Source organism: Ixodes scapularis, unplaced genomic scaffold (genome assembly GCF_016920785.2).
Source record: "Ixodes scapularis isolate PalLabHiFi unplaced genomic scaffold, ASM1692078v2 PGA_scaffold2__306_contigs__length_199485367, whole genome shotgun sequence".
Lineage (NCBI taxonomy): Eukaryota > Metazoa > Arthropoda > Arachnida > Ixodida > Ixodidae > Ixodes > Ixodes scapularis.
The window spans coordinates 58230262-58257765 of record NW_024609857.1 but is presented as its reverse complement, the minus strand read 5'-3'; the positions used below and the strand labels follow the sequence as shown (position 1 = coordinate 58257765).

At 45.5% G+C, this 27504-nt stretch overlaps 1 protein-coding gene across 1 annotated transcript; it reads left to right on the top strand.

The window, feature by feature from the left end:
- LOC8041908 (zinc transporter 2-like) lies at positions 1-26952 on the top strand. Its single transcript, XM_029987464.2, has 7 exons — positions 1-76; positions 7723-7876; positions 13048-13074; positions 15542-15557; positions 21458-21595; positions 23016-23256; positions 26785-26952. The coding sequence occupies exons 1-7, from the start codon at positions 1-3 to the stop codon at positions 26928-26930; spliced, it is 798 nt and encodes a 265-aa protein (XP_029843324.2). The 3' UTR covers positions 26931-26952.
- Positions 26953-27504: the final 552 nt, after the last annotated feature.

Sequence of the window (27504 nt, the reverse complement as noted above, 5' to 3'; positions counted from 1 at the left end):
ATGATAAGCCTGTTCTCGCTCTGGATGGCCGGAAGGCCGGCCACCAAGCGACTCAGCTTCGGCTGGTACCGCGCCGGTACGCACAATCTCCAGTTCACAAATAGGAGCCGCCATTCCATAGCTTACGTCATACAAGCCTGACTACACCGCTAGAAAATGACCGGTTCTTTCAACCTAAGACTATAGCCTGGTTCACACAGTTGCGTTTGACTGCGTCTGACTGCGTTGCGGCTGCGAGAAACCAGGACATCCTTGCTGCTTATTTCGCGTGCCAAGATGATTCCCTGAATTGGATTCCACGCTTCATACGAATCACAGGTGTGCCGGTGACTCGCTTTCGGTTCTCGACGTAACGCAGTCAAACGCACTGAAACGCAAGTGTCTGAACCGGCCTTATGGTTGAACATAATAACTGCAGCAGACACTCTGCACCCCCCCTCCCCCCCCCCCCCCCCCCCCCGGCCCTCTCCTCCAAAATCACAAATACAGCGGGGAGTTGAACCGGTCATTAGTCCGGTTTGGTTCGGGTTCGGGTTCAGAAGATTTGCATTTTGTTCCGGTTCGGTTCCGGTTCAGTGATGAATTCGAAACGACGGTTCGGTTACCGGCAGTGTTGTAGGCGTTACCGAAAATAAGTAACGGAGCACCGTTACTGGTTATTTGCAAATAAAAGGAACGTGTTACCGACCTACGTTACCTCAGAATAAAAGGACAGCTTTACCGTTACCCTTAAAAAGTAACGCAGGTTACTTTTGCATTACTTTTTAATTGTATGTTAGCACGTTTTACTCTTTTGACGTCTTAGGTATGCATAAACACCATATTTCAAAAAGCATTATGTCCATCCAGAAACTGAACATAATTAACTTACCTTTTTTACGGTTTCACATAAATAAAAAAAATAAAAATATTATATGGCCTGGTCCCTAGAAACACGAAAGGAATTGAAGTGTAATTTTTTAAAGTTTTGCGAAAAAGATGTGGCGTATAACGTAAAAACGTTAAACGTTACTCCAAATAAGTAACGTAAGTACGGTATCCATTACCGTTTTGAAAAACGTGACGAGTACGTTATCGGTAAAAGTATCGTGTTACCGGTAACGCCATTACTTGTGGCAACACCTTACCGCCAACACTGATTACGGGTTCCATCACGCACGACCCGGTTCAACCCGGTTCTTAAGAAAGAAAAGACCACAGTTCCAAGTTGTTAAGAAAATAATGTGGTCAACAGGGCGTCATCTGCATTAAAAAACAAGTCACCAGAAGCCGCCGTACGCTTCCGCACTCTCCTCCCCGACTGTGTTGGGGGCGCTGCCATTTTGTTGCCTAGCGCAGAGATAGAGCAATTAGCGATAATTACGATAAAAAAAAAAAAAAAAAAAAAGACAGCGACTTTCCAATATGGAGATACCGTGTGTGTCAGGAAGCTCGGCCGATATTGTTTTGGTCTGTCGCAATGTGTATTCGCCATTTTTAGAGGGTGGAAAAGCGTTTCCTGTGACTTTCAGTCAAAACTTCGGATAACTGACAACAATGGTCTTAAGAGCATGGATAGCTGTTATTCTGTAGCCTAACTCATTAACTGGCTCTAGCAATAAAAGAAAAGAAAAATTAATATTATTTACCTATGTTGAATAAAACTTGAGACTGGGGCAGAAATGAACACATAAGTCGAAGGAACAGAAAAGGACTGGATTGTCCTGTCCTTTTCTGTTCCTTCGACTTATGCGTTCCTTTCTTCCCCAGTCTCAGGTTTACTCAACATGGTTAACATTCACCAGCTCGCCTGCAGCCTTACTATATTATATAGATATAATTTATTTGAGAATATATAAAAGTACCTCTGAAACAGTTCCAAAGGGGAAAGTTGTCATCTCCAGGCATCCCCACCAAGTAGAAAGAGGCGGCGTCGGTAGATTTTCTGGTTCATTACACTGCTCTATGTTAACACGCTATTTATCATTGTTACCTTTTTATTATTAGCTCGGTTTTATTCAGTTTTTAACCGAGGAAACACGGAGATTTTGTGTTAGGTTACGGTGAGTTAATGAGAAAACACATTATAGTCCACTACTAAGGACTCGCGTATAGCAAGTTTACGCATCAAACATTCCAGTGAAAAGCTATCCATTTTTTTTTTTCAAATAAAAAAAAAAATATTTTTTAGTGCGATTTTGATGCTAACGAACTGTGAAAACTGATTAGATGTTGAATTAATTGTAAATGTCTGGATGTATCCATTAAAAGCAAATCAATATTACTAAACATACATTTTCGCAAGGGCGTTGCAAACCTTAGAACATTCTACTTCGTTTAAACTGCTTTAGCTGAAGTGATATATCTATCTAAACTGATGACGCTGCGCTCTTGAGCCCGAGTAAAATCTATTCGTTTATATTGGTGTGCACGCTGTCGATGTGTATACCAAAGCGTATTTTGCTTGCACCCTTTTGGATAACATTAGCGACAAACAACAGAAAAGAGAGCTTTGGGGCCCCATGACCAGCTACTCTAAAAAAAAGTCTGTGCTTCTACTTTCACGCACAACACTCAGAGAATCAATCAGCGCAACTCACGGAGGCAGCTCAGCGAATGACAGTGCCAAAATATACGTTTAGACCAAAAAACGCAGTCTGAGTTGTGACATTAAGCAATGCGAAACGTCATGCTTGCATTGCTTAATGTCACAACTCAGACTGCGTTTTTTGATCTAAAGAGAGGTTTCAGCATCGTCATTCGCTGAGCTGCCTCCGTAAGTTGAGGTGATTGGCTTTCCGAGTGTTGTGCGGGAAAGCAGACGCACGTGCTTCTTTTTTAAGTGCATACCTCCGAGGGAACTTTGACCAATTCGTCTCCAGCCGGCACTTTGTTTCGTGCTTTGGTAGCCACACACTGTGAAATATGTTTGACCAGGAAAGCGTTACCCTCAGACCCTCCTGCGCCATTTCACTTTCTGGGTGCCGGCTGACATCTCCTTGACTGGAGTTGCGAATATATGTAGAACTGGAATGGGAATCTAAGAGCTCGCAGTCTTTGAACTACTTCGTAAATTGAGACATAGTGCATATATAATTGTGAGCGCAGCCAGTGGGGCTGAAGGCCAGATTGTCTGTTGTGTGTCTTGTTGTATGAGGTCTACTTGTGTCGAGCACTGGTTAAATTCAGTGTTCTGTTAACTAGTGATGTCATGCCTACGTACAGTCGAAGACATTTGAGCGGGGTTTTGTCCGAAGTCTTTGTGTTGTCGTTGTTTATAGTCTTGCGATATATTAATCTTCAACACTCTAAATCTACAGCGAGACGGAATACGTCAAATTTTTATATAAAAAGAAAAGAAATTAACGTGTTGCTTGCTTCTAATTCGAACATAGTTGCACGCGCTGTGAGCACAAAGGCCCGCAAAATAATCGTAAACTACGTGGAACGGAATTCAGTTATGGTTGTTCTCGTTGGCTTATGGTCCTACTCCTCAAAGTAAAATTATAAAGGATTAGCGTCTTAGTATAATTTTGTAAGCCGCAACGTAACGTGCATTCTGAATAATTGTCGGTTTGTTTTGTTTTTGTTTCTGTTTTTAATTTGGGCAACGAGGTGCTCGTGTCAGACCTGCTACTTTGATCATGTCCACAATCATAGCCTCCTCTATACTGACAAAGCGGTAGGGCTAAAAAGCCCTACCGCTTTTTTTTTCTCGTCGGGCTTGAAAACCATGTTTCGGGTCCTTGCCGCTTCAAACGCTGTGCGCTGACAACCAGGTTTCCCGAGAAATGCTCTGTGCTACCAGACCCTCGCGCTCGAAATCTGCGACCGGGAACTCTATGGCTCCGTCGTCGAACTTCCAGGCCTCGTGAGTGCAGAGGAGGCTATGGTAGTATCATATTTTGTGGAGGCCGTTAGCGGCATATAAAAGCGGATAAAATAAAATTTGTACAAAATAAATTCAGTAGTAAGGTCTTGCACGTGTCTGCTTTCTTTTTTTCTGCTCCTTAAATGTACTTTTAGATTTTTTTGTTTATATTTTACTTCCGACTCAGGTTATTTTATATTGGGATAAACTCCGACTACAGCTGCCTTCTGGTTGTTTCGGAAACTCCTGTCCAGGTTCCTTCGACACCGATACCTTGTCCCGTGAGATAGCAATGAAATTCTACCGTTTTCTATATGTTCGGTATGCTGGAAGTACATATACTTTTCCTCCAAGAAAAGGTGTCCTCCAAAGCGATAGCAGTATTAGAGCTTCTTCTTCGGAGGGGGTTCTTACCTGGACAAGGATCCGTCTCCGGCAAGCAATTAAGCTTAGCTAGACCTCTCTTCTCATCGCACCTTAATTAACTTTGCTCCCGCCTACCCTTTCGTCGCCAGCCTCGCGACACTTTCTATGGGCGAGCTAAAAATAGGCGCCGTCGCTCGATGTACCCGCTAAGGTTTTTGTCGGTTCGTCAGCTTCACTTATTGGAAGGGAGTTCCCCCGCCTGCATGGCTTGAAAATACTAAGGAAAGAAATGGCGGCACGTGTTTCGTAACGTACCTTCTTGTGAAATATCCCGCTCTACTCTCGCTGGATTCGTTCGTGATTTATAGAGTCACTGAACGTTTTTTGACACTCTCTTAACCATGAGCGAACCCTGTCGCCATACTTCTTTTTGGCGGGCCGTGAAGGGCTCAAGGAGTTCCTCGTCTGACATATATTTTAATGGTGTACCTCTATTGGCTGAACTAATGTCTCGCTCATTTTTTTTTCTTCCATTGCATCGAGTGATCGGCTTAACAAATGCCTCGGTTAAAACATTTTTCTCGTAGGAAGTTTGTGATGGGCTCAAGGAATGCCTCGTTTGTCCTTTGTCTTCAACTGCGTGCCAGAAATGGCCACAAGTGTGTCTAGATTTTCTTGAATCGCGAGCTATATGACTGGCTGAGCGGTTGACTTACTTCCATAATGAGCCTCGATTGACCGAACACAGTGAACAAAGGCGCCATTGTTCAATGCCCTTTTCTTAAATTTAAGCAATGCAAATCGTAACGCACGATACTACCAGAATACGTCTGTCGTCGGGACGACGGCAATTAGTTGAGTGAGCCGCACTTCTACGTGCAACGAAATAAAATCAATCTATAGATCTATCTGAAAAATTCCATTACTCAATAATGGTGGTCGCCATCTCTTGGGAACAAGGCGTCTGATTGGACCCGAGCCCTCGCCGAACGCTGACGCAATACTCGTTTTCGATCCGAGTGTTCACGCCGAACGCTCACATAGCCCTTGTGTCCAATATACGTGACCAGAGTACATGCCCGAACAATGGGGAACTCGGATAAGCGGATCGGCAGCTATGAAGGGTCCGCACTTTTGAAGGGGTTCAGTGAAGTTCTTGTTGGAGTTGAGGGTGTTGCTCATGCCCGCGGCGAAAACGTTTGATGCAATGCGCACACATCACGCACAAAGTAGAAGAAATTGGGCGACCGCGTAACGGGTCACCCGATTTCCCCTACGTTGTGCATGATGGGCGCACATTGTTTGTAGGAAACGTTTTTGTGGTATCATAACGTAAATAAACAGTATGCACTGTAGTGTCGCGAAGCCTCCATCACACTCCTCCGACTCGGCACCGAAGAAGATCTCATCAACCATCGACCCGCCCGCACGACACCGCGGGATTGAGCAACACCATCAGCTCCATGCAACCTTTCTATTGCAGTGTACTGTAATACGTGTAGAATGACTGCGTTAGCTCGCAACAGAAACATCCTGTTATATAGTGCACCTTGACCCGTAGAGGCACATCAAGGGAGCTAGGATCAAAAGGCGCGATTGTTTTCTGTAAATCCACACGTAATGCGCGCCGAAAAGGGAGCTGTGGCTGCCTGTGACAGAAACCTGAGCTCTTATTTTACGTTTTTCCCTTGAAACAATTTCTTTAAATCGTCGCACTCCTCTTAGGGTGGTGACGTACAGTGGTTAGTGATATAAGCCAGAATGTGCAAACGGCGACTAGACAGTATAGACCACGCGGCCTAGCAGGCAGCGAAGGGAGGGTCAGAACGGCACCTCCGACGCACGCAGCCGTGCGACAGCGTGGCCTGTACTGCCTGGTCGTCGTTTGCACATCTAACTCATATCGCTGGCCACTATACGGCCATAGAAGAGCAAGAAAAAAAAACACCAGTACTAAAAAGATGAACGCGTAATGCTTAAGAATGATTTATGAGACTGAGGACGCTTGCCCAATCTTGGTAATACCACCGGAAGTTTGAACGCAAACGATAAACATTTTGACTCAAAATTGTTCCTAAAAGTTGCGAATTCTAGAAACCATATATTTGTTCCCTCAACGACCGAATGCCGTGCCGTCGGGCTTTTCAGGAACGTTACGTGTTTCGCCGGTTTCGTGTCTTTTTTTGTGTTTCCATCAGTACAAGATGGAGAGCATTTTGCGAATGTGTCGATGTCGAGGACTGAGTCTCCTGAGAAAGGACTCAGGCGAACCTGCAATATCGCGGGAATATTTCTGGAAGACGGTCTTTAATTGCAGATTTTCAGAACGGCCTGATTGTATTTTAATAAAGCATGCTAGATGGAAGGAGCTCCTGCTTAATTGACGCTGTGCGTAGTCTATGGGAACGTTTTTGTAAACCTTCGAATACACATGGAAGAAAGATAAAAACTAATGTGGTCAACCATTGTTTGTCTATAGAATGATATGCTGTGGCGGCACACATATGTGTAACCACCTTGAGAAACCCTTCGCTCAGCGAGCCTGCGTTATCGCATCGGTTAGCCTCTTCGCTCTTCCTCTCTCTCACCGTTCTATAATTATTTTAAAAAATAGCTAAAATAGCGCTCTATCTTGAAGTGAAACCAAACGTTAGTGGTCTGCAAAATAACAGTGAGTCTGCTGGCGAGTTGCTGATAATTTATCAGAATGTAACATCTAAGACCGGGGTGCGAAAAAAATCAAGACGACTTTTTTGAAGTCGAAGGAAAAGACAACAGAGACAACGTATCAAAATTGAAACGTTCTGCTACTATTACTTGTCGTCTTTCTTTTTTTTTTTTTTTACTTAAAAGTTTCTTGTCGTTTTCCGCACCACAGTCTCAGGTGTTACGTTATAGCTAGTTGTCAACCGGGAATTATCCTATAGCGAATGACGGATCACAAAATACAACGTACTATAGACCTGAGATTTATGGAATGCTCGCATTTAGCAATATAAAACGGCATGCTCATTGATCGCGGCGCTCATTACATTTTTTTTTATATTTTGAGCTTCTTTGTTCGTTACAGATCCCCTCGAGGTTAACAGTGATTGGTTACATGCCTGCTCTGTGGGAAAGTGGAGACGCAGGTGTTCCTGTAGTAACGTTTTCAAACGATATGATTTTTGTACTTTTTATCGAAATTGAATAAACCTAGTCAAACCAATCCATAAAAAAAATTCTATGGGTATATATTACTCTATAACGATGCCTATAGTCCCGATTTCAATGAAAACGGGCCAAATGTGCTTACGAAGAATATATAACTTTTTGTTTCGACACTCGCTCATTCTTCAATGAGCCATGAAATACTCATGTTCAAACGTGGCTTTCTGAACTGGTCTCCATCTGTTGTAGTTTGCCCAGGCTCGAAAAATGGTTCCATCGAATAACGCATTCAAGATGTTCTTCATAGATTTCTCGAGAACTTATCTCGTCGATTGTGACGACGATCTTCATCCCAGAGGTGATCGGAGCACTGACGTCGGTGATTATGATCTGGGCCGTCACGGGTGTCCTGGTGTACATGGCGATTCTCCGGATGATCAACAAGGAGTACAACATCCAAGCTGACATAATGCTCGTTTCCGCCACCGTTGGAGTTATCGTCAACATAATGTGAGTCAGTCCTCCGCGTTTTACAGCGGAGCTGTTAAGGGCTAGTTTCCCCAGGATCGTGTCCCCCGCAAAGAAATGAAGACTCCGAATTCTGGACACCTACCGCCATCTATGAGCGACGGCGGCAAGTCACGTACCTGGTTGCCGCCGTCGCTCATAGATGGCGGCAGCCTTTTCACTCTGGCTTGCCGACTTGCGGCCGGCCACTACTTTCCATTGTACAGCTTAGCTGGTCTTCCTTCTTCACCAGAGTGGAAAGGCTGACATTTTTTTCTTGTTTTCTCCCGGCGTTGCAGACACGTTTTACCCCATCAAAATCGAAGATGGAATCTTACTTGTTTACGGAAAGCGGAACCGCCTTCAAGGTCTGCTGGCTCAAGCACAAAAGTCACATACTAATGATGGAAGTAGCTGGAACTCATGACGCATCTAGCTGACTAAATATTTGTCAAAGTGATTGGGGAAAAAACTTAAAGATTCTTGAAAAATAGGTTCTCGAGAAAAACTAGCTTTTTCTTGGCTTATTTATTTATACCGCTGCTTCTTGTTCAGGACCATTGTAGGAATGGTTACTTTCAGGACATTACAAAATAACAAACGAACAAACAAACACACAAGAAACAAATGACTCTAATATGTCACAAAGGACAGAAACATGCAAGCAAGTACAAACAAAATCTTGACTCAACATTCAAATGCTTTCGTACATAATCAAGAAATTTAATTAGGGAACTAGAGTTCGTTAATTAAGCGGGTAAGTTATCCCAATCTTTGAAAGTGCGAGGCTAATAGAAGTATTGGAAAACATTTTTTCGAGGCAATGGCTCAATGATATAGTACGGATGTTGGCTAGATGTATTGTAACGTGCAGAAAATAATATGTACTTGTCCTAATTGATGTTGATAATGCCATGAATTATCTGGAAGAGCAGTTTCAATCTGTTGATAGTACTTCTCGTGCTAAGGGTTGATAAGTGTGCTTTATTAAGCAACTCGCTAACTGAAGCATGCCTGTTTTATACCCCATAGACGAACCTAACCGCTTTTCTTTGTACAACTTCCACTCTATTGATGTCTTTTTTTTTTTTTCGTAAAGGTCCCAAATTACACTCGCGTATTACAAGATAGGAACAAACAAAATTTTGTACGCCAATAGTTTTGTTTCCGGAGCTGCTTGCCGTAATTTGCTTCTCATGACCCATAGTTCTTTTTAGATGCTTTATCTATTGCCGCGCTGACATCTTTATCCCATATTAAATTGTGTGTTATATGCAGTCCTAAATCAGTATATTAATTAATCCGAAGCAGTGCTTGGTTATTTATGTGGTATGGGAAAAGTGAGAGTTGCTTTTTATGGGTGATCGACATAAATACAGTTTTTGCTTTGTTAAGTAGCATTGCCAATCTTTGCACCATTTTGATATTTCCTGAAGGCTATTATATAGGATAAAGTGATCCTCGGGACTTTTGATTTCATGATACAAGATGCAGTCATCAGCCTACAATGCTATGTTTAATTTGATATTAGCAGCTATATCATTGATAAGGTGAATTCTGGCGCATTTTTTATCCCGTAAATCTGAATATCACGTTTCATTTCCCCGAAGATTAACTAAGCGCGAGAAAACGCTAAAAGCCTCCGACCAATACACATATTTTTTCGGCCGCCAAGCTGGTGTCGCTCGTGTGGACAGTGCGTGCCAGTTGCAAGTTTGCCTGGTATATTTCCCCGCACTGATGCAAGTCGTGACGTCTTTTGCTGACCTTTTTAAGGTAGCAACACTGCGCGCGCGTAGCTTTGATAGGCGTGGAAGATGCGCGAGAGTTGAAATTCCAAAATCTCTGGATATGACGTCACGATCCGAGAAGGAAGGGCTTCAGTGATAAATTATTTTCTGCAGCCTCCGTGCAACAAATTGAAGAAATAATCTTGATATTTGAGATCCTGGAGGACAAATGAAGACGATTTAAATTTTTTTCCTCAAATACAGAACCGCTTCAAGTTCTCTTCTCTCCAAATTTTTTTTTTCTTTTGCCAGGCGATTTATTACGGTGTTAGAAGACTACCCAATAAATATTTTGCTACAGCGCAAATATAATTTTAATAAAACAAAAAAAAAGTAACGCAATTGATCGAAGATCGAAACCGATACCGAAATTGAACTGGGGAAGACGAAGAGATCTAGAAGACCAGGGAGTTGCCGGGAGTCACGTGACGACACCTGACCGCGTTTTCTGTTTTTTTCTTCGTTTTTCCGGCCGTGCGAAGCAGACGAAAAACACGCATGGCACACATCGCACGAAAAACGCAAAGTCAGGCACTTCGTGCTTAACGTTTGCACGTGTGCTCTTAGCAATTCGTGTTCGTAAGACGAGCGATCTATTCAGCCAGGAGAAGGGGCGGTGACTCGGCGACGTCTTCGTGCGAATCAGCTTGGTGGCCGGGCGGGTTGTACGGAATAAATCCTATGTGTTTTGATCGGTCCGAAATTTCTCTTTCGAAGCTAGACAGATTCGCCGGTACCGCGAAAAACAGGTCTGAAGTAGAGGTCCCACGCCCGTCGTTCGTCGCCATCGCTTAGACAGCTTCGTGCAGCCGTCCAGCACGCGACTCCTGCGATACGACGCCATGTTGAGAATTACGCAGAGAATGCGCAAACTTTTGGTTCTCTGTGCAAATTTTTTTTGTTTTCAATCAAAGTGTTTCCAGTTTTTTTTTTTTTTTTTTTTGTAAACCACAAAAAATGGCTGTTTTATATACCGAGTGTTTTTTGTGAAGACTTTCAAAAATCCTAAAAATTACGGCGATTGAAAAAAGAAGAAACTCTCTTCGGGAACAAACTACCAGCCACGGCGGACGTCAGGAATTGCCAAAAACCTACTAATTAGCCAGATAATTAATTAAAACTTGTTAATTAACTTTTTAATTAGGGGAAATAGACATATGGTTCCAATTAGAAAGTTGCTGAGCGTTATCGAAAACCACTAAATCAGTCGTTTTCAGAAAGACTTTGAGCGCGTGAGACGAGTAGTAGCGCACTGAAGTTAGCACTCGTGGAGCAGGTACAAGGCTAGCGGTTGCGGTAAGGCGCCCGCGCGATTTTTCCGCCTGTTATCTAGCCCCAGCCTTGTACCTGCTCCACGAGTGGTAATTTTAGTGCGCTACTACTCTTCTCAAGCGCTTAAAGTCTTTCTGAAAATGACTGATTTAGTGGTTTTCAATAACGCTCAGCAACTTTCTAACTGGAATCATATGTCCATTTCCACTAATTAAAAAGTTAATTAACAAGTTTTAATTAATTATCTGGCTAATTAGTAGGTTTTTGGCAATTCCTGACGTCCGCCGTGGCTGGTAGTTTGTTCCCGAAGAGAGTTTCTTCTTTTTTCAATCGCCCTAATTTTTAGGATTTTTGAAAGTCTTCGCAAAAACACCCGGTATATATATATATATATATATATATATATATATATATATATATATATATATATATATATATATATATATATATATATATATATATATATATATATATAAACGAATATGTGCAGATGAATGAACCGTACTTTGATTCTTTGACTCATTGGATTAAGTACGGTTCATTCATCTGCACATATTCCTTTATATCCTCCTCGGAGACCACGTGCGATGACGTGAAGTGCCCGTGTTGTATATATATATATATATTTTTTTTTTTACTTTTAATATTGACTGTGTGCCTTTCATGACCTACGAGTTTGATTATATTTGGTGGTTGTGCCTAAACCATAAAGAATTGCACGTAAACATGGGGAAGAGAGTAATGGCGAATCCAACCGGTCAGTTCTCGATGGGCGGTTTTCGGGCGGAAAGGAAACAAATTTCGAGCCGGAAATTGTGTTCTGGGTAGATGGGCTCTCATATGTCATCTATAAATAGAAACCTTGGCGAGCATAAATACCATGTTAGTGTCCCTTTAAGGTTGGGCAGGATGAAACCTTTTCAGGTGACCGACACACTTCATGGTAATGAAGCATGTGTTCGATCAGTTACACTCACTGATTAAACATTCGTGTCAGCGCAACTAGGTAATTTTGAAGTTAGTTACGCACTCGAAGCTTTGCCAGAGGGCTACGATTTCGTGGATTCTCAGGACTAACGCGAACACCCTAAAACATGCTCCAGTAAAAACAAAAAAGGGGAAAAAAAAGACTGTTTTAGTGTTGTATGTATTTAAATTTTCATGGGCCACCGGATTGCGACCACCGAGAAATATTCAAATAGGACGTTCTTTCGACCCTCCCATCGGGAATAAGTGGAGTAGAAACTGAGCAGTCCCTTATCATTTTTTGATTCAGTACGTATCGCGTGGCTGTTAATGTAACATACTTTAATACAAGGGTCGTTGAAGGCTGATCGGGAATTTTGTTCATAAGAAACTGGCGAACAATTGTAACTTATGAAACCCGTGGAGGAGGTTATCATGCGCCCCGAATGCCGAGTTTGGCGCATTCGCAGCTGTTCCACCTGTCATGATTATCATCATCATCAGTGTGTTTTATGAGCTCATAAGCAGCGAGATTGCCTTAATTATGATGCACAAAGACTGCACATTTGATATGTCAATGCCCGTTCATTGATGTCGTCATGCAGCATTCTATGTGGGTCATGACGGCGAATGACGTGTTTGTAGCCGTGGAGCAGCGATGTGTTTGATCAAATTCCTGGCGAAGAAGAAAGTTAAAAAGCTGGGAAGTTCAAGAAGATCGTAAGCACAACGTGGGAACAAACGATGCCACGAAAAAGAGTGCCTGAATGGTGCCAACGGTGTGGAGAACTGCGAAATCGAGTGACGCATGAACCCGGTACGGACACGTTCGTCCGACTGAAGTCAAGCCGCCCAGTTCTTTTATACGACAATGGGACCTGGGAGCTGCCAAAACAACAGCAGTGGTGCCTGCACGTGCACAGGGAATACGATAAAAAAAAAAGAGAAAAACTGACGCAGTTTTGTTTTTGATGGATTGTCCATCTCTCTAGGGGAGGGAGTATACAGGTCACTATCGAGTGACCCTTGTACATTATTGTTTTACCACCATCGGCTAAGCTTCTCAAAGAGCTGGAAGTGATTACTGAACCGTGCCCCACACAAACGCGTAACTAAAAGGCGTTTTTTTTTTTTACCTAACTTTAGCATGGGTTTGGCCCTCCAAATCCATCCGCCGAGGACTTTTGGCCACTCGCAAACTTCCGAGGACTCCGCGCGGCCGACGGAGATCACGACCACGGAGCCCTTCGTGCCTTGCCACCCGAACGTGGATTCGTCCCAAGAGTCGCCCGGCTCCCCGGAACTGCTCGGGAACGAATGGATCCCAACGTTTGCGAATTCCCGTGAGTGTTGTTCACCGTGTTCCGCGGGAATCGATAACACGAGGGCGCCAGGTGCCCCGGCAGACTTCCACTTAGCCCGTTTATTCGTAAAGAATTACACTCTAAAGAATGCAAATCCAGATTTCGTGTCGTGCGAAAGCGCGTGCATTCGGATGGACCTGGAAAGCAGCAGATTTGGCTGCCTACCAAACACGCGTGCCTCCATCGCGAATGTTGGCGCCCGTCGCGTGCTACACCGTTGCCCCATACGTTTGTGCTTGCGTGCATTATCCCTGTGGTCACAATGAGAGAAAAAATTGGTAAACACCTACATCATCCGTAAGGTAAAACACAGCGACAGCTGAGGTGTGACGTCCGATTCGCTTAGGTGCCATTTCGGAGCAGATGGACCCAAGGAACGGCGCAGGTACGTGCGAGCGCGCACCATCTATAGAGTCCGCACGTAGGCCTTTCGGTATTAAACCGAGTAACACACCGCACGAAAATTACATAACCGTTTGGAACCAATGAGGGTGTATTGAGTATAGAGAATTTCGTGAACCTGTTAAACAATATCATTGGACACAAACTAGGACTGCCTCGTGCTAATTTAAGAACACTTCGAAAATCGCGTGCCCAAGTTTGAAATTTATGAAACGACGAAACTGCATATGTATGCATGAACCGTGTTTTGTCGTTGGTGCTGTTCATTAATTCTGGAAGCGTTCACAAAAGAAAACACTTCTATTTAATAAAACTGCGGGAAATTTACAGAATATACAGGGAACGTCTGTTCGATGGTGTCGTCCTCGCGATCTTGCCTTTTCCGATTCAATATCTTCTTTCTTCCTCTCGCGACACGCGTTGCAATGCCAATACTACCGAAAATCCACAACACACTCCCCCCGAAATGAGCAGATTCAGAAACGCTCATTCAGCTTACGAGTTCTATGGGGTATATGAGTTGAACAGGTCGCTTGGGCAATCGTCCATTCCGTAAATTCACTAAGCATATCTTACGATTTTATCCCTGCCATAAATGAGTTCTTCAACAAATCTGAGTTCGCCACATGTGTAGCGGCGTCTTGCATACTTCAACAAGCACCAGGTCTCCTCCTCGTAGTGTGCTCAGCTGGCGGCTTGAATACTATAGTGCGCAGATCGCAACTGGACGAGGTATTCGTAACGCCACCCTTTTCAAAAGTGATCAAGATGCACTTGATGATGTTTCCAAAGGCACGTGAAATCCTCGATGATGGCTCTTTGATATGAACTTGTGAAGTCGATTCGTGTGAAGTATCAAGTGAAGTGAGGCTGTTTCCTTTCAGAAAGTGTCTATGAGTGAGCACGTCCTGCTTACCTGGCGAAGTATGCAGAATTGTGAGCGAATTGAATAGATCATATGCGCCAGCTTGGTTTAAAGCTGGACACTTCCATGGCAAACAGGGGTGCCACAATGCAAGTTCTCTTTAAAAGACTCAAGACCCTGGGCCACCGACGCGTAGTACCAACGCAATGACTGATGGCGCACCATCGGTAGTGTTCAGATGTGGTTCACTAACCGATCTGATTTGCTTGTTTCGATTGTGCGGGTGGATCTCTAGAACGACAAAAAGTATCTCGGGCTCGTTAAAGCGGCATATCAAGCCTTCCGTGGCCTTCCAGACGAGCGACTTGGGGCCTGTGAAGGGCCAGCCATGGAGACCGGGGTCAGTCTGAAGCTCTGCCAGCGTGTCCCTGCCCTGTTCCGCGATCGCATCTTTCTGAAGACATTCCTCGTACAACATCCGCGCCGCGATCAGCTCCGGGTTTCTTTCTTCTGATATGATGACAGCGAGCAGCCCTTCCGCTAGGTCGTCTTGCGATGTAGTCGCCGGGACACTTCAGATGCTTGCAGACAAACTTGTAGAAATCGCGGCACGTGCGACGGAAGTAGCTCCGTTCGAGAATTTTTAGAAACATTCGCCCTCTGGTCAAGCAACGCGCGTCCCTGCATCTCGTGGGTCTAGCATGCCGAATGCTGGGATCTTACTTCATAGCCTACAGGTTGGAAAGGTTGAAGACGAGACGGTGGTCCAGTCCTTTCCCATGTATAACTTGAATGCTCAGTGCGACGACTAGCGTAAGTGAGGCGACGGCAACTATCACCACCACGGAGTAAGCGAAGAGCTCGTTTTCGGTTATCCGTTGGGTTGTTCCCTTTCTTTTGAGCAACTTCCTCGTCGACGCCTGATTGCAATACACCATGTCGGACTGCAAAATGCGCTCGCCGTTGTCCTCTTCTTCGCCGACACTCGCCTTCTCGAAATTATTGTGAGCGTACGACACAATCATGTTCGGAGCCTGCCAAGCGTCGGATACTCTCGACTTCTTTGATTTCGAGTAGCTGTCTGGATTCTCATCGAGTCGGAATTGAACCTCGGGCCCGACACTGCCAGATTCGCCTGCAACATCCAGCATCTGGTCCCCACTGATGACTTCAGAGCGTTTTGACGAAGATAGCTGATACTTCCGGTCGTTCTTCTAAGCGGTTAATTTCGGGGAGCGCTGCGAATTCGGCGAGTGACTGAACTTGGGGCTGCCACCTATATCCTTGTAAGTGTACTTTCCGCCGCAAGTGGTGTCTCCTTGAATTTGTTCTTCGCACTCGTGGTCGTTCTCTTGCCACTGCAGGTTTACAGAAATGGGGGTCCGACGAAACGTTTATGCTTCGTCTTGGCGTTGGTTTTCTAGGTGTCGTCGTCTTTTTTTATTAGAGCCTCCCTTGGTAGTACTACAGGTCAAGGAACTCCAAAGCGATGTAGAACCTTGAAAAGTTCACCCAAAAGTTGTGTTGAGTGCTATCATTCTGTCGTGGTTGGGGCATCGGTGTATCTGGTCTTTTGTGATCTTCCAAAGTTGGTCAGACCCGACAAGCATACCTATGCCAGGTACTGACGGTACACCTGGGAACTATAGCTCGTCTGCGACATGCCCTCCCTTTTCCTTGACGCTAATTGTAAATTCGCTGTCGGTTTGTACTTGCACAGTATCCTTGCAAATAGAGGGAATTTCTACTGCTTAAAGTGAACACTCTGTGCTGTCAAATTGACCGCGAAGGCACACTTGGACCAGTCGTAGTTGCTGAGCTTGGGCGTTTGCGTTCCCAAACGTGTTCAAACGGAGGCTGATCTGTTCCAGAACTTCGAGGTTGAGTAGGCAGGGGTGGGTTCGAGCCCCACCCCTGCCCGTCTCTATCTGGATGAGCATCGTACCGGCGTGCGGTCGTGTATCACTACTGCGTGAGCACGTTAAAGACCCCAGGTTAGCAGTCGTACTGCACTGGCAAAATTACTCATCTACAGTGTAAACCAGTGTCGCCCCTATTGGCAGACCAACCTTACGCTATATAAATCAACGTCCAATTTGACTTTTTTAGGCGGGACATACCCATTCGAATAAATGTTCGCTGGCTTCCTCCGTCGATGATGGCTCGGAAGTAGCAGCTTTGGTCCTCTGAGGCAGCCCAGGCACGGAACGTTTAGAGGAGGGCCTCATTGTCAAGGCTACATCTTTTCAAACTTGCGAAGCTGTCGTTCTGTACACTGGAAATCGCGGTTTCTCGGCCAAGACTTTTTGAACGCGGCTTCCAATTCGGGTCAGACATTGACGGGGCGTGTCTTCATGAGCACGTGGAGCATGACACCTTTCCACGACAGCTAGTCTTTTGCTTGGTGTCCCTTCTTTGTGTACCGAAAACATCGCATGTCACCGGATAACCTCTTTTTCTTTTGATCTAATGGTAGGCCATCGGCGCAGTTTTCAGTTATGTGCTTCGTTGATCTACAGAAGAAGCAATCGAGTTCAGTAATTTGTCTGTAATACTGCAGCTGCAGACTTCGCCGGTCGTCGTATGTGGTCGGTCTGATTTTGTCTAGCTCCTATGGGCTCGTCGTCTCAGCTATCTCAGCTCGTCCTCTACTTTCAACTTCGTTTCGAAGGAAGCTCAAGATCTTTGAGAGCTCTCCTCCAACTAGCTCAGTTGTCAACGTGTTGTTGACCAGGACAGCCGAGCCGCTGCTTGAAGCGCCTTCGTTTCGGGTCTTGTATGACTTCAGATGACGTCGTTGGGTATGCGGAGCTAGCTCGTCGGTAGTACTCCAGGAACAGATCTTTCGGTAATGACAAAGATCTCACACATCATTGTGGAGTATGGCTCTGATCCAGTTCCAAGAGCCTTTAGACATCGGATATTTAGTTGAACGTGGTCGTACGTCCGGCGTACACCTCTGGTGTCGTTGGATGAAATGACGTGACGCAGCGTCCACAGTTTTGCCGGATGATCTTGCTCAATGCGTCGCCTGTCTCCGAATATAGCAGAAAGGATGTCGATCGCGTGATTGTAGCAGGCGTCCGTGGCTTGTAGCCCTGCGATCGCCGCAGCTGCTGATCCGGTAAGGGTCCACAGATAGTAAATTTTTTGGTGAATTGCGACGCTCTTGTTCTCATTCACTGCGCTGCAGAATTGCTCCCAGAAGCTCCGCCACTCACCGATGTCGCCGTTAAACGTCTGGAGCTGGAGCTTTGGAAGCTTGATGCCAGTGCGGTTTTTCTGGGCTCTTTCTCGGTTCGATGTTGTTGACTGCGATAACACCGGTGGCGGTGGCGGTTGGACTTCGCTTTGCCGGAGGGATGACGCTTTGCTACCCAGCGAAGAGATAATTTCGGTAGCCAAGTCGTCGTACTCGACTACGGTGGTGAATTCCGCAACGAGGTCCTTATCGGTGATGCAGTCTTCCATCTCGGAGTTCATTTGACGTAGCTCCCGGTGTCTTGTGGTCAGTCGTTCGAGCAGCGATGTTAGCGTGGCCGATTCTGCATTTTCAAGAACTGCAGCGGCCTCGTTGATGATACGGCTGTTATACGATCGTCGGATAGCTCGCTTCCCTGCAGACGCTCCATGTATCGGTCTCGTATCCCGCAGCAGTAGTCTGGGCGTTAGATAACGTCCTGAATTCCGCTTACGCTTTTCGGTCTTCAGTTCGCGGGTTTCGGCACCATTTTGTTGCTTAATTGCGGAATCGTTCACAAAAGAAAACACTTCTATTTAATAAAATTGCGGGATATATTTACAGAATATAGAGGAAAGGTATGTTCGATGGTGTCGTCCTCGCGATCTGGCTTTTTTTCAATTCAACACCTACTATCTTCCTCTCGCGACACGCGTTGGAATTTTAAAACTACCGAAAATCTGCAACAGGTTTAGCTGTCTGAACGTCTTATGCAATGTTGTTATACACAAGCTAACACCACCTTGTGGTCACTGAAGAACACTTCTAAAATCGCGCATTCGAGCTTCAAGCGTGTAGCTGCACCTAATTTCACGGCCGTGGTTTCTCCGGCTTAACATCCACCTAGCTTTATTCGTTTTATCGTCCGAGAAACTTCCTGGCATAATTTGCGAAAATGCTTTGTTTTTAATGTTTCCATTATCAGCAGTTTCATAATTATTTTTCACGTGCCATCATGGTGTCTCGTGACACCTGAATGTCACGTGACGACACAGTGTCACTTGACGTCACGACATCACGTGACTCACGGTGTCACCTGACGTCATTAAGTCCCGTGGCGTCACTGTGCGACGTGACACTCGACATGGCAATGTCACGTCATGGTGTCAGCTGACGCTAGATAGCAATTGACGTGATGCGCGGCATGACGTCAGAGTGGTATTGAGCGGCGTGACGTATATGTGACGTGACATCTATGTGGAATATTTTCGCGGAGTTCTAAAAATTGCCCGCGTCGATATGGACCGCGGTTGTCGGCGCGAAACCCTCGAAGTGTCCCACTAACTGCTATCGCAGTCAAAAGAACCGCAGGGCGACACGTTGCTAAAAAGCGGCAGTTGTGCATAAGGCGGTTTAATTAACAGATCAAAGTAAAACTTTTTTTTTTTTTTGTTTTGTAAAGCGCGGCGGTAGGGAAATACACGATTTCTACGAAGAATTATTAATTCCAATTTCCAATACATTTGCAAGAGCTTGCATGCATCTCAACCATTACATTGTATACAAAAAAAAAAACTATTATGGGATTTGGTGATAGTGGGTGGTGGCGAGCCTGTTTGCATAAAGTCCATTAATAAAACTCACGCTTGGTGTTTCGTAAGCGGTATTCACACGGGGGAGAAATCCACTTAATGATGTGCATGGACGTTGAAAGCGTCCGCAATTCCCACATCTGCTTCGTCCCTCACACCAACGAGGTGCCGAGGGAGGGATATCAGCATTTGCAGTCCAGTTTAGCTGTTTTACCATTGACACTATATCAGCCAAAGTTAGTGGTCACTCTACTTGACATCAAAGCGCTTAACGGCAATATATATTTTAAGAAAAACTGATCCGCCCCCAAGCCGGAATTGTTTGTACCACCCAATCCCTTCCCCACAGAGCTGTAATGTCACAGCTCCGTATCGCAAAAGCCTATTGTCATGTCCGCTGGAGAGTCCGCCGTTAACAGGTGCTGTCAATGCGTGTATATCGCTTTTCAATTTTGATATGCAAGCAGTGGGGAACAAACGAGAAGAATAAAGTCGGGCACACTCTCGCGTGCGAGCACGGGGGCGATCGGACACCACCCTCTTCGGGCGGTTTATGTACTGTTGACATCAGCGTAACACAGTGTAAATAGCCATGTAATAACTAAATCCACTAGTAAACACCTCGCACGATGCACGTGCTGGGCTCGCGTGAACACCGCTTTATGGCCGAGTCCCACTAGAGCGACAAACAGAAACAACCGACACAGACGAGCCTCAAGTACAGTGTACCAAGTATTCTAGTACACTGTACCTCAAGCACGTACGGCATGCACGTGAAGGTACCTTTGGCAGGCTTGCAGCGTCTCGGTGCTCGTCAAGTAAGCACGAGTGATCGCAAGCCTGCAAAAGACATCCTCACGAGCATTCTGCGCGTTCAGGAGACTTTTCGATGTCGGTTGTTTCCGTTCGTCGTTCATCTGGTGGGACTCGGTTTGTTTTGGGAACGGGAAAGACAGGTGTCACGAGGAAGTGCTCCCCCGCCATTCGCTTCCTTGGTCAGAACGAGGCACGGGCACCTTGCATTGGACGCTACTTGCCAGACAAACGCGCACACAACAAAGGGTCTTCATGCTTACAGGCACGCACTGGTGATGCGTAGTGTCCCATGACTAAGACAGGAGCCTGTGCCTTTCTTCCTAGACGTCATCTGGATCCACGCACGCAGCGTCGCCTATAGCAGGCGTCAGCGTCGCCGTGGACGCCGCAAAGCGGCACACGCAACAACGCCAGACGCACGTATATTTGCCGCTTTGCGGCGTACTCTCGTCGATTTTCAGCTTGCTTGCCTCTGGAGGCGGGTCGGGGATCGCTTAATAATGACGTAATACAAAGCCTTGTTTTCTAGGTGTTGACAAGTGTCCCCGATAAGAGGATAGCAACTTTGTGGCCGAGGACCACAAAATTGGTTCCTCGGTGCAAACGGGCGGAAAAATCGGGTTTCATTTCTCATACTTGTTTTCCGTGAGCAGTCATATAATTATAAATGAAACGCTTCGTTTCGTTGGTTCCAGAAGCTGATCATCTTCCGGCGCAGTCTTCGCTGAAGACCAACGAGTCGTTCCCAATATCGGAGCCCACTTTACTTCCATCGCCTCGCCATAGCCCGGACACAGCGGTCCCCACCTCACCACAACTGTCAGACTCACCGATCCCTCCCGGTTCAAGCACACCTCCGTTCAATACGACACCTCAACACGAAGTCCAACGGAGCGCGCCAGAAGTTCTTCATACCATCGAAGCCACCGAGCCTGGTGCAGCTCCCGATGAAAAAGAAGCAATCTACCCAGCTTCGAACGTAATCGACGCGGCACTCAACAATAAACAACAAGGAGCCAAGCGCGATTCATCGATCGAGAATAGTTTAGAGGCTTCGGCTTGTTTTCAAGCATTAGGCCAGCAGCCCCCAGCTCCGACTGTAGGAGCCACGGCTAGTTTCCCAGACGTCAAGCTGGGGCCTACATCAAGCGTCCAGGAAGCCTCATGTGCAGCTAGGGATGTCCAACAGAACACACAGGAGGCTGCATCTTCTCAGTATCCTAGATTAGAACGTGGAAGCCCACAGGGGGCTATGCTGGTCGGGACTGGTGGCGGCTCTCGCGTTAAAGTGGGACCACCGTTGCCGACACCAGGTGCCGCTAAAAGACCCGTGGAGCGTACCGGAACCGAAGCGCCACCAGAGAGGCACGATGGGGTCATGAACCTCAACGTGAGGGCAGCCTTCATCCACGTCCTTGGTGACCTTATCCAGAGTGTGGGCGTTCTCTTGGCAGCCATCATTATATATTTCTGCGTAAGTCGCGGCAAGTGGTGTTACCTTCTATTGTTGGTGAAAGGCTAAGAATTCAGTAGAGGCTCATCCTCACCCACGCGCTCGTTGCCCTCAGGCGGGGTTGGGCTGCGAGTGCGACAAAGTGTTCAAAGGCAAAAAGCTCCCGCTGGAGGTGGAGCGTCTACTGATTTCTCTACCTGTCACCGAATATAGGTCACTTGAGTTTTAAATGTACGTTGAGAAGTTTCACTTCTCCCTCGATTCGTTAAGGGGGCGATGCAACAATTTTTGTGCTTTGCGCTAATAGCGCTTAGAACGAATCCCCGACGTTTATAACCAACGAAAACCGCGTTCATTTTGCACCTTTCGCAATAGAGGTCGCAAAAAAAATTTTAAGAAAAACGGGCAAAGTTTATCTCCTCAACACGCAACCAGAACAGGCAACCACGTAATCTAGAGCCGATTATATGTCGCCAATGTTGGTAATAGCCACGCGCCGCTGGGGTTGGCAAAGCACAGGACACGCGCTGATTTCAAGACAATGTTATGATTTGGCTATTGTCGTCATTGCAGCAATTGGACACGAGCCACTACCCGAATGCTTGTCGAGCTATTGATTATAACGATAATATTGATTATAACGAGCCCAAGGCACGCAATGCTCGGGTTCAGCCTATGATCCGTATGCAAATATTGTCACTGGGGGAGACTGCGATCCCCCAGCTATGCCATCAAGTTTTGCGAAGGAGATTGAAAGAAAACGCTCGCTTTTGTCCTTCAAATTACACCGCAACAAAAAAATAAAAATTTCTTGGTCAGTGGCGTTGTGTGCGAGTATACTTGGGTACCACTAGTGCCAGTAACTTCGTGTAAATTGAAAAGCATTCCAAGCAAATATCTTTGCACGGCCCCTTTAAGTTGCAACTTTTCTCATAGTGTCGATCGGGTTCGCTGCCACTAAAAACAATGCACAATGTCACAGGCCAGAGTGTACGGTTATTTTTTCGAATGATGTATGCGCTTTACCCACGCCGACAAAGAGCTGTTCTCACAAGAGCTATCCAAAAACCAGCCAACAAAACGCCATTTTGTCGATTTGTTGATAAAAATCCCGGGCTGTGCCTTCTATTTTTGTTCCTATGCATACAGTGAGGCCAACTGTAAGCCTGGAAAATTTACTCTGCTGTTTATCAGCCTTCGAGGGCACTGCCGCCAACACTACCCATCATTCAGTTGCGAGCCCCGCATGTTAAATGAACTCTATAATGAATGAATTTGGTACTCCCACTCTCTCTCGCTATGACCTGAAAGAGCCTTCCCTTAAAACTTCGTGGTTTCGTCAGCAAAATCCATGGCCTTCAGTCAGTCTCCAATTCTAAAGGAATACAGCCTCCACACGCACGAGCCTGTTTGGAACCGTTCGGCGCATCCTTTCCGGCAGCCCAACTGCGGCGTGGTGGACCCGATCTGCACGCTGCTGTTCTCGGTGATCGTGCTGGTGACCACGCTGGCCATCCTCAAGGAGGCGCTCAACGTACTCATGGAGGGCATCCCACGCTCCGTCGACTACCACCAGGTGCGCGCCATGCTGCTCTCCGTCCAGGGTGTGGCGCGCGTCCACGACCTCCACATCTGGTCGCTCAGCCTGGACAAGCTGGCCGTCTCTGCACACGTCGTCCTCGGTGAGGGCGCCCTCGTTGAAGGCTGGATTACACATTTGCGTTTGACTGCGCTCGAGTTCGATCGCATTCCTTTGTAACCGCTTGACACTAGAAAGCTTGTATTACAGAGTGTCGTCAACTGCTCGGTTGGGGTCACGTGGTTAATGGGTCGCGTCTGCAGTACGAGCTGCGAGGAGGTGACCAACGCGTTGATGGTACACGAGCGTCTCCTTGCCACGCGACAACTCAGCGCATGTACACATGCGACCAATCGGCGCAGGAGGCGTTTACCATTAAAGTGCACATGCTCCCATATAGTTTGAGATATACCCTCTCTGCAATCTAGGCTCTTTGGGACACTTGGAACACTTTTGACTAACGTATATATAATCTTATAAAACCGCCCCTCCCCCCCCCCCCCCCCCCTCTTAGTGTGATTTCAAGAAATCTATGTTTCACCGTGGGCTTGAAATAATTTTTACAACGTTGTAAGTGGCACTATTTTTTAGACATGTACACGTTACAAAATAAAAGTAACTAAATAGTTACTGGTTACTGGTTCTCAGAACGAACGCGTTACTTTACCTGAAGAGTAGCGAATTACTTTTCTCGTTACTTTGACGACCAAATACACAACTACCTTTGTTGTATGGTTTATTGTTTTCTTTTCAGTACTCATTGCACGTAAGCAGTAGCTGCCTCTGGAAGTTTCATCAGTTATGTTTCCCCGCTTCCTTGAGAATACATCTCCTGGGACGCTGAAACGTCGTTCTACGGACGTGCTCGAAGGAACGGCGGTGTTGTGCTTCAGGAAAAGCTGTGTGAATCTAGGATTGCCCTCTATCTTTTGTTCTTTTTGCTTCTAAAGTTCGACGTTGACAGCGTCTTCTGTGTCTTCCCGCGTTGGCAACCTCCGGGTTTACATTCGACCTGTACACGATGCTAGAAGGTTCAAGCAACGAACCTTATTGTGTTCTCTCGGTGAAGGCCATTCCCAGCTGTAGGGTTCGACTGACGTGTTCAGCGATAAACGTTTTGCTATACTGTTATACTGTTTAGCTGTGCTCCGGGTTGCTCATCTGCCTTTGTTGCAATAGACGCATACTCAGGTACGAATTAAAACGAGGCAGTTTAAACGTTGTTGTACATGTTACTCATCAAAAGTAACGAACCAACGTTACTTGTTCGTCACTTGGCCTTAAACGTAACTGAATACTTTACTCGTTCCTTTTCTAAAAAAAGTACCTAAATATGTTACTTGTTACCGAAAAAAAGTAACTAGGTAAATGTAACTCGTTATTAGTAACGCGTTACGTACGTGTCAGCTATTTTCTCACAAATTGTGCGTAGATTAGATCGCGAAAACAATGTAAAAGTCTAGTTATACACAGGTTGGAAGTGTTCCAGGTTTACCCGATAGTTGGAACCAGTGTGAGGGTACTTTGGCTGGGAGGCGCAAGCCGCCGCCCAATTTAAAAGGTTCTGCCATGTCCGTTCATCCATCCATCAATCCATCCGGCAAGACACTCCAGCGCAGTCAAACGCAGGGATGTGAGCCAGGCTTTGCACTCCGTTCACCCCCTAGTTGACGGCGCGGTGGAAGCCACGTGCTCGTTAAACCAGTCAAAAGTCAATTTGCGCCACGTGATCACGCTTCCGCCTATACGCACACGCGGACAGCGGGATCGGGTGATGAAAAGGGATGCTGTTGGTTGGTCTCGGGAAAGCGCAGCCCCCACCGCACAGTCAGCTTAAGTGTGGACGTTGTATACACTGCTTCTACGTTTCATTTTGGAATCGATCGCTTTACTTAAACACTGGCAAGGCTCAAAAAGCAAAAAAAAAAAAAAAAGCAAAACAAGAAAAAGCGAGCGTAGAAACAGTAGATGGGTTGCCACATCTTTCAACATTCAACACACGAAGTTTGTTGTGTTCTTTCTGTGTATATTTCTGTTTTATTTTAATTATTATATCAACATGTCTACATTGAAAGTGCATGACGAGGCTTGTTTACGCCTATCCTGATATCATCAGATAAAGACAGAATGACCCTACGACTCTAGCGGAACTTTATTTTAAGCAACGCAGATGCATTGCTTAAAATTTTAAGCAACGCAGTTGCATCGTCACGAAAGCCGTGGAGCCGGCGCGGGCGTCGCGCTTGCGCAGTGGGGGATTGTGGTGTCACCGCCGGAGCGCCGTGTGCAAAAGGAAAGACGTGGTGCGCTTCTTGTAGGAATGCGCTGAGTGTAGGAATACTTTCGCATTCGTAAACATAAGCAGTCTTAAGTATCTTCATTTAAGTTTTTTTGTGTTTTTTTATTCAGGAAATTTTGAGAGCGTTATTGTATTTACCCGAAAATATATCTATACTTAGTATGAATGAGGAACGTGTGGGCGGCAGCAAAGGTAGGAAGAAAGAAACGGAGAATGCAGATTACACGTGCGCCTCTTTCTAGTGCCGTTGTTCGTCCGGTTTGTTTATTCCTCTTCATATATAACCACCATCTTACGCAATCTTTAGTTCACTTGAATAAAAAAAAACGCGTTTACTTGCGGCACACATAATAAGCTATATTTGGCGATTTCATGAAGAGTAAGGGAAATGACAAAGCAGCAATCTTATTTGTAATACGAAAAAAAAACCCGACTGCGTGACAGTTTTGTTTTAAGAGTCCTAGTGCATGCAGGTCGCATTAGTACTTCCCGCGTCATTGATGATTCAATTATAATTTATCTGAGTAGCTCTCGTCATGTGTTTTACGGGATGGCAGACGGGCAGGCTTTGTTTGTAAGAAGATGCACCTTCCGCGGTAAGTGTTCGAAATGAGTTCAGCTATTTATTGGTGAGCAAATAACAAGTTCGTAGAACATATACTGCGCGGCACTTTTAATAAAAACAAACAATCGTCGTTTCTTTTTCGTTTTTTTTTTTTTGGGGGGGGGGGGGGGTGGGGGGGGGGGTTAAGAGGAGAAGGGGTTTGCAAAAGTTGCAAGTGTGAAGGAAAGTGATAATTTGGGGCATTACTTCAAGGGGCAAAGTTTGCTTTCCGTCAACACCATTTCGAGATAAAAAGCAAAGTGCCAATGTGGTGTTTCCGCTAAGCGTTGTGCAATAAACAAAAAAGGCAAGCTAGTGGCAAAAACAAAAAGCTGTGAGCCTAATGGCACTTTGAAGCAAAATAAGACGCCTGAGTTCAATGAATAAATTAATGAATAAAAGCGTGTACTTGTCTAATGAAAAGTTCGCTCGTTATGGGTCGGTGGCCCCAAGGTGAGAGGGAAAAGGGTTATAGGGGATTGATGGAGAGGGGTAAATGACTGTGTGATAACTTAGATGAAGTGATGAACTACAGAGATCCTGATGTAGCGTATCAGGGACTTCACTTTTCTTTCTGAGCTGCGCATTGCTCCTTAAGTTGGGTTAAGTCATCCAGCTTCGTTGGCTTCTCGCTCGGTAGCGAGTCTCCAGCCTCTGCCCTGAATAAGCCAAAAAAAAAAAAAAAAACGTGCTGGGTTTTTTTTATTTTTTTTTTTATATTGTCGCAGTTCCCGGCGCGAATTCCATGGAGGTTCGTCGCAACGCCTCCCGAGCCATCAGACGCAGCTTCGACGTCTTCAAGTTGACGCTGCAGATGGAGGAGTACGAGGAAGGCATCAGGCACCACTGCCGCCAGTGCATCGAACCCAACTAGAACCCCGGTCTTCGGGATATTGACCCACAGTTATTTTTATTTCATTCACTACGCATTATGTTTTATACAATTTCAGTTAAGAGCAGATTTTCGCTCTCACTCGCACCCCAACAACCTCACTAAAGCGGCGTTCGTTTTTTTTTTTTATTCTAAATATTATATATAATAAATTGTGCATTTATTTATAACGATGGTAGATTAATTTGAACATTTTTGAACAATAAAAAAAATATTCCCGCACTTCTATTTTCTCATGGAGCACACAGAGAGTCAGTCACTGCAATTTACAGCAGAAATTCGGCAAAAAAAAAAAAAAAACACACACACAAAAAAAACAAGTTTGGAGGACGTTGAAGCTTCGCCTTTAAGAGTGGACCGCGATAGCGAAACACATAAACTCCCGCTCGTTCCCATGCCCTGCAAGCGTGCCTTGCGTGGTACAAAAAGCAAAACTTTTAGTTGAAGGAAAAGACAAAAAAAAAGGTCGTTTCGAACTCTGTAGCTTTCTTGGCATCCACAAATCCTCATACACTCAGACATTTAAGGTTGGCAGCCATTACTGAACTTCCACAAA

Bases quoted from the DNA above. Each gene is read 5' to 3' on its own strand.
- LOC8041908 (XM_029987464.2), top strand. From the start codon at position 1: ATGATAAGCCTGTTCTCGCTCTGGATGGCCGGAAGGCCGGCCACCAAG. The intron at 77-7,722 runs GTACGCACAATC...TCTTCATCCCAG, and splicing joins CTTCGGCTGGTACCGCGCCG to AGGTGATCGGAGCACTGACG. The intron at 7,877-13,047 runs GTGAGTCAGTCC...ACCTAACTTTAG, and splicing joins GGAGTTATCGTCAACATAAT to CATGGGTTTGGCCCTCCAAA.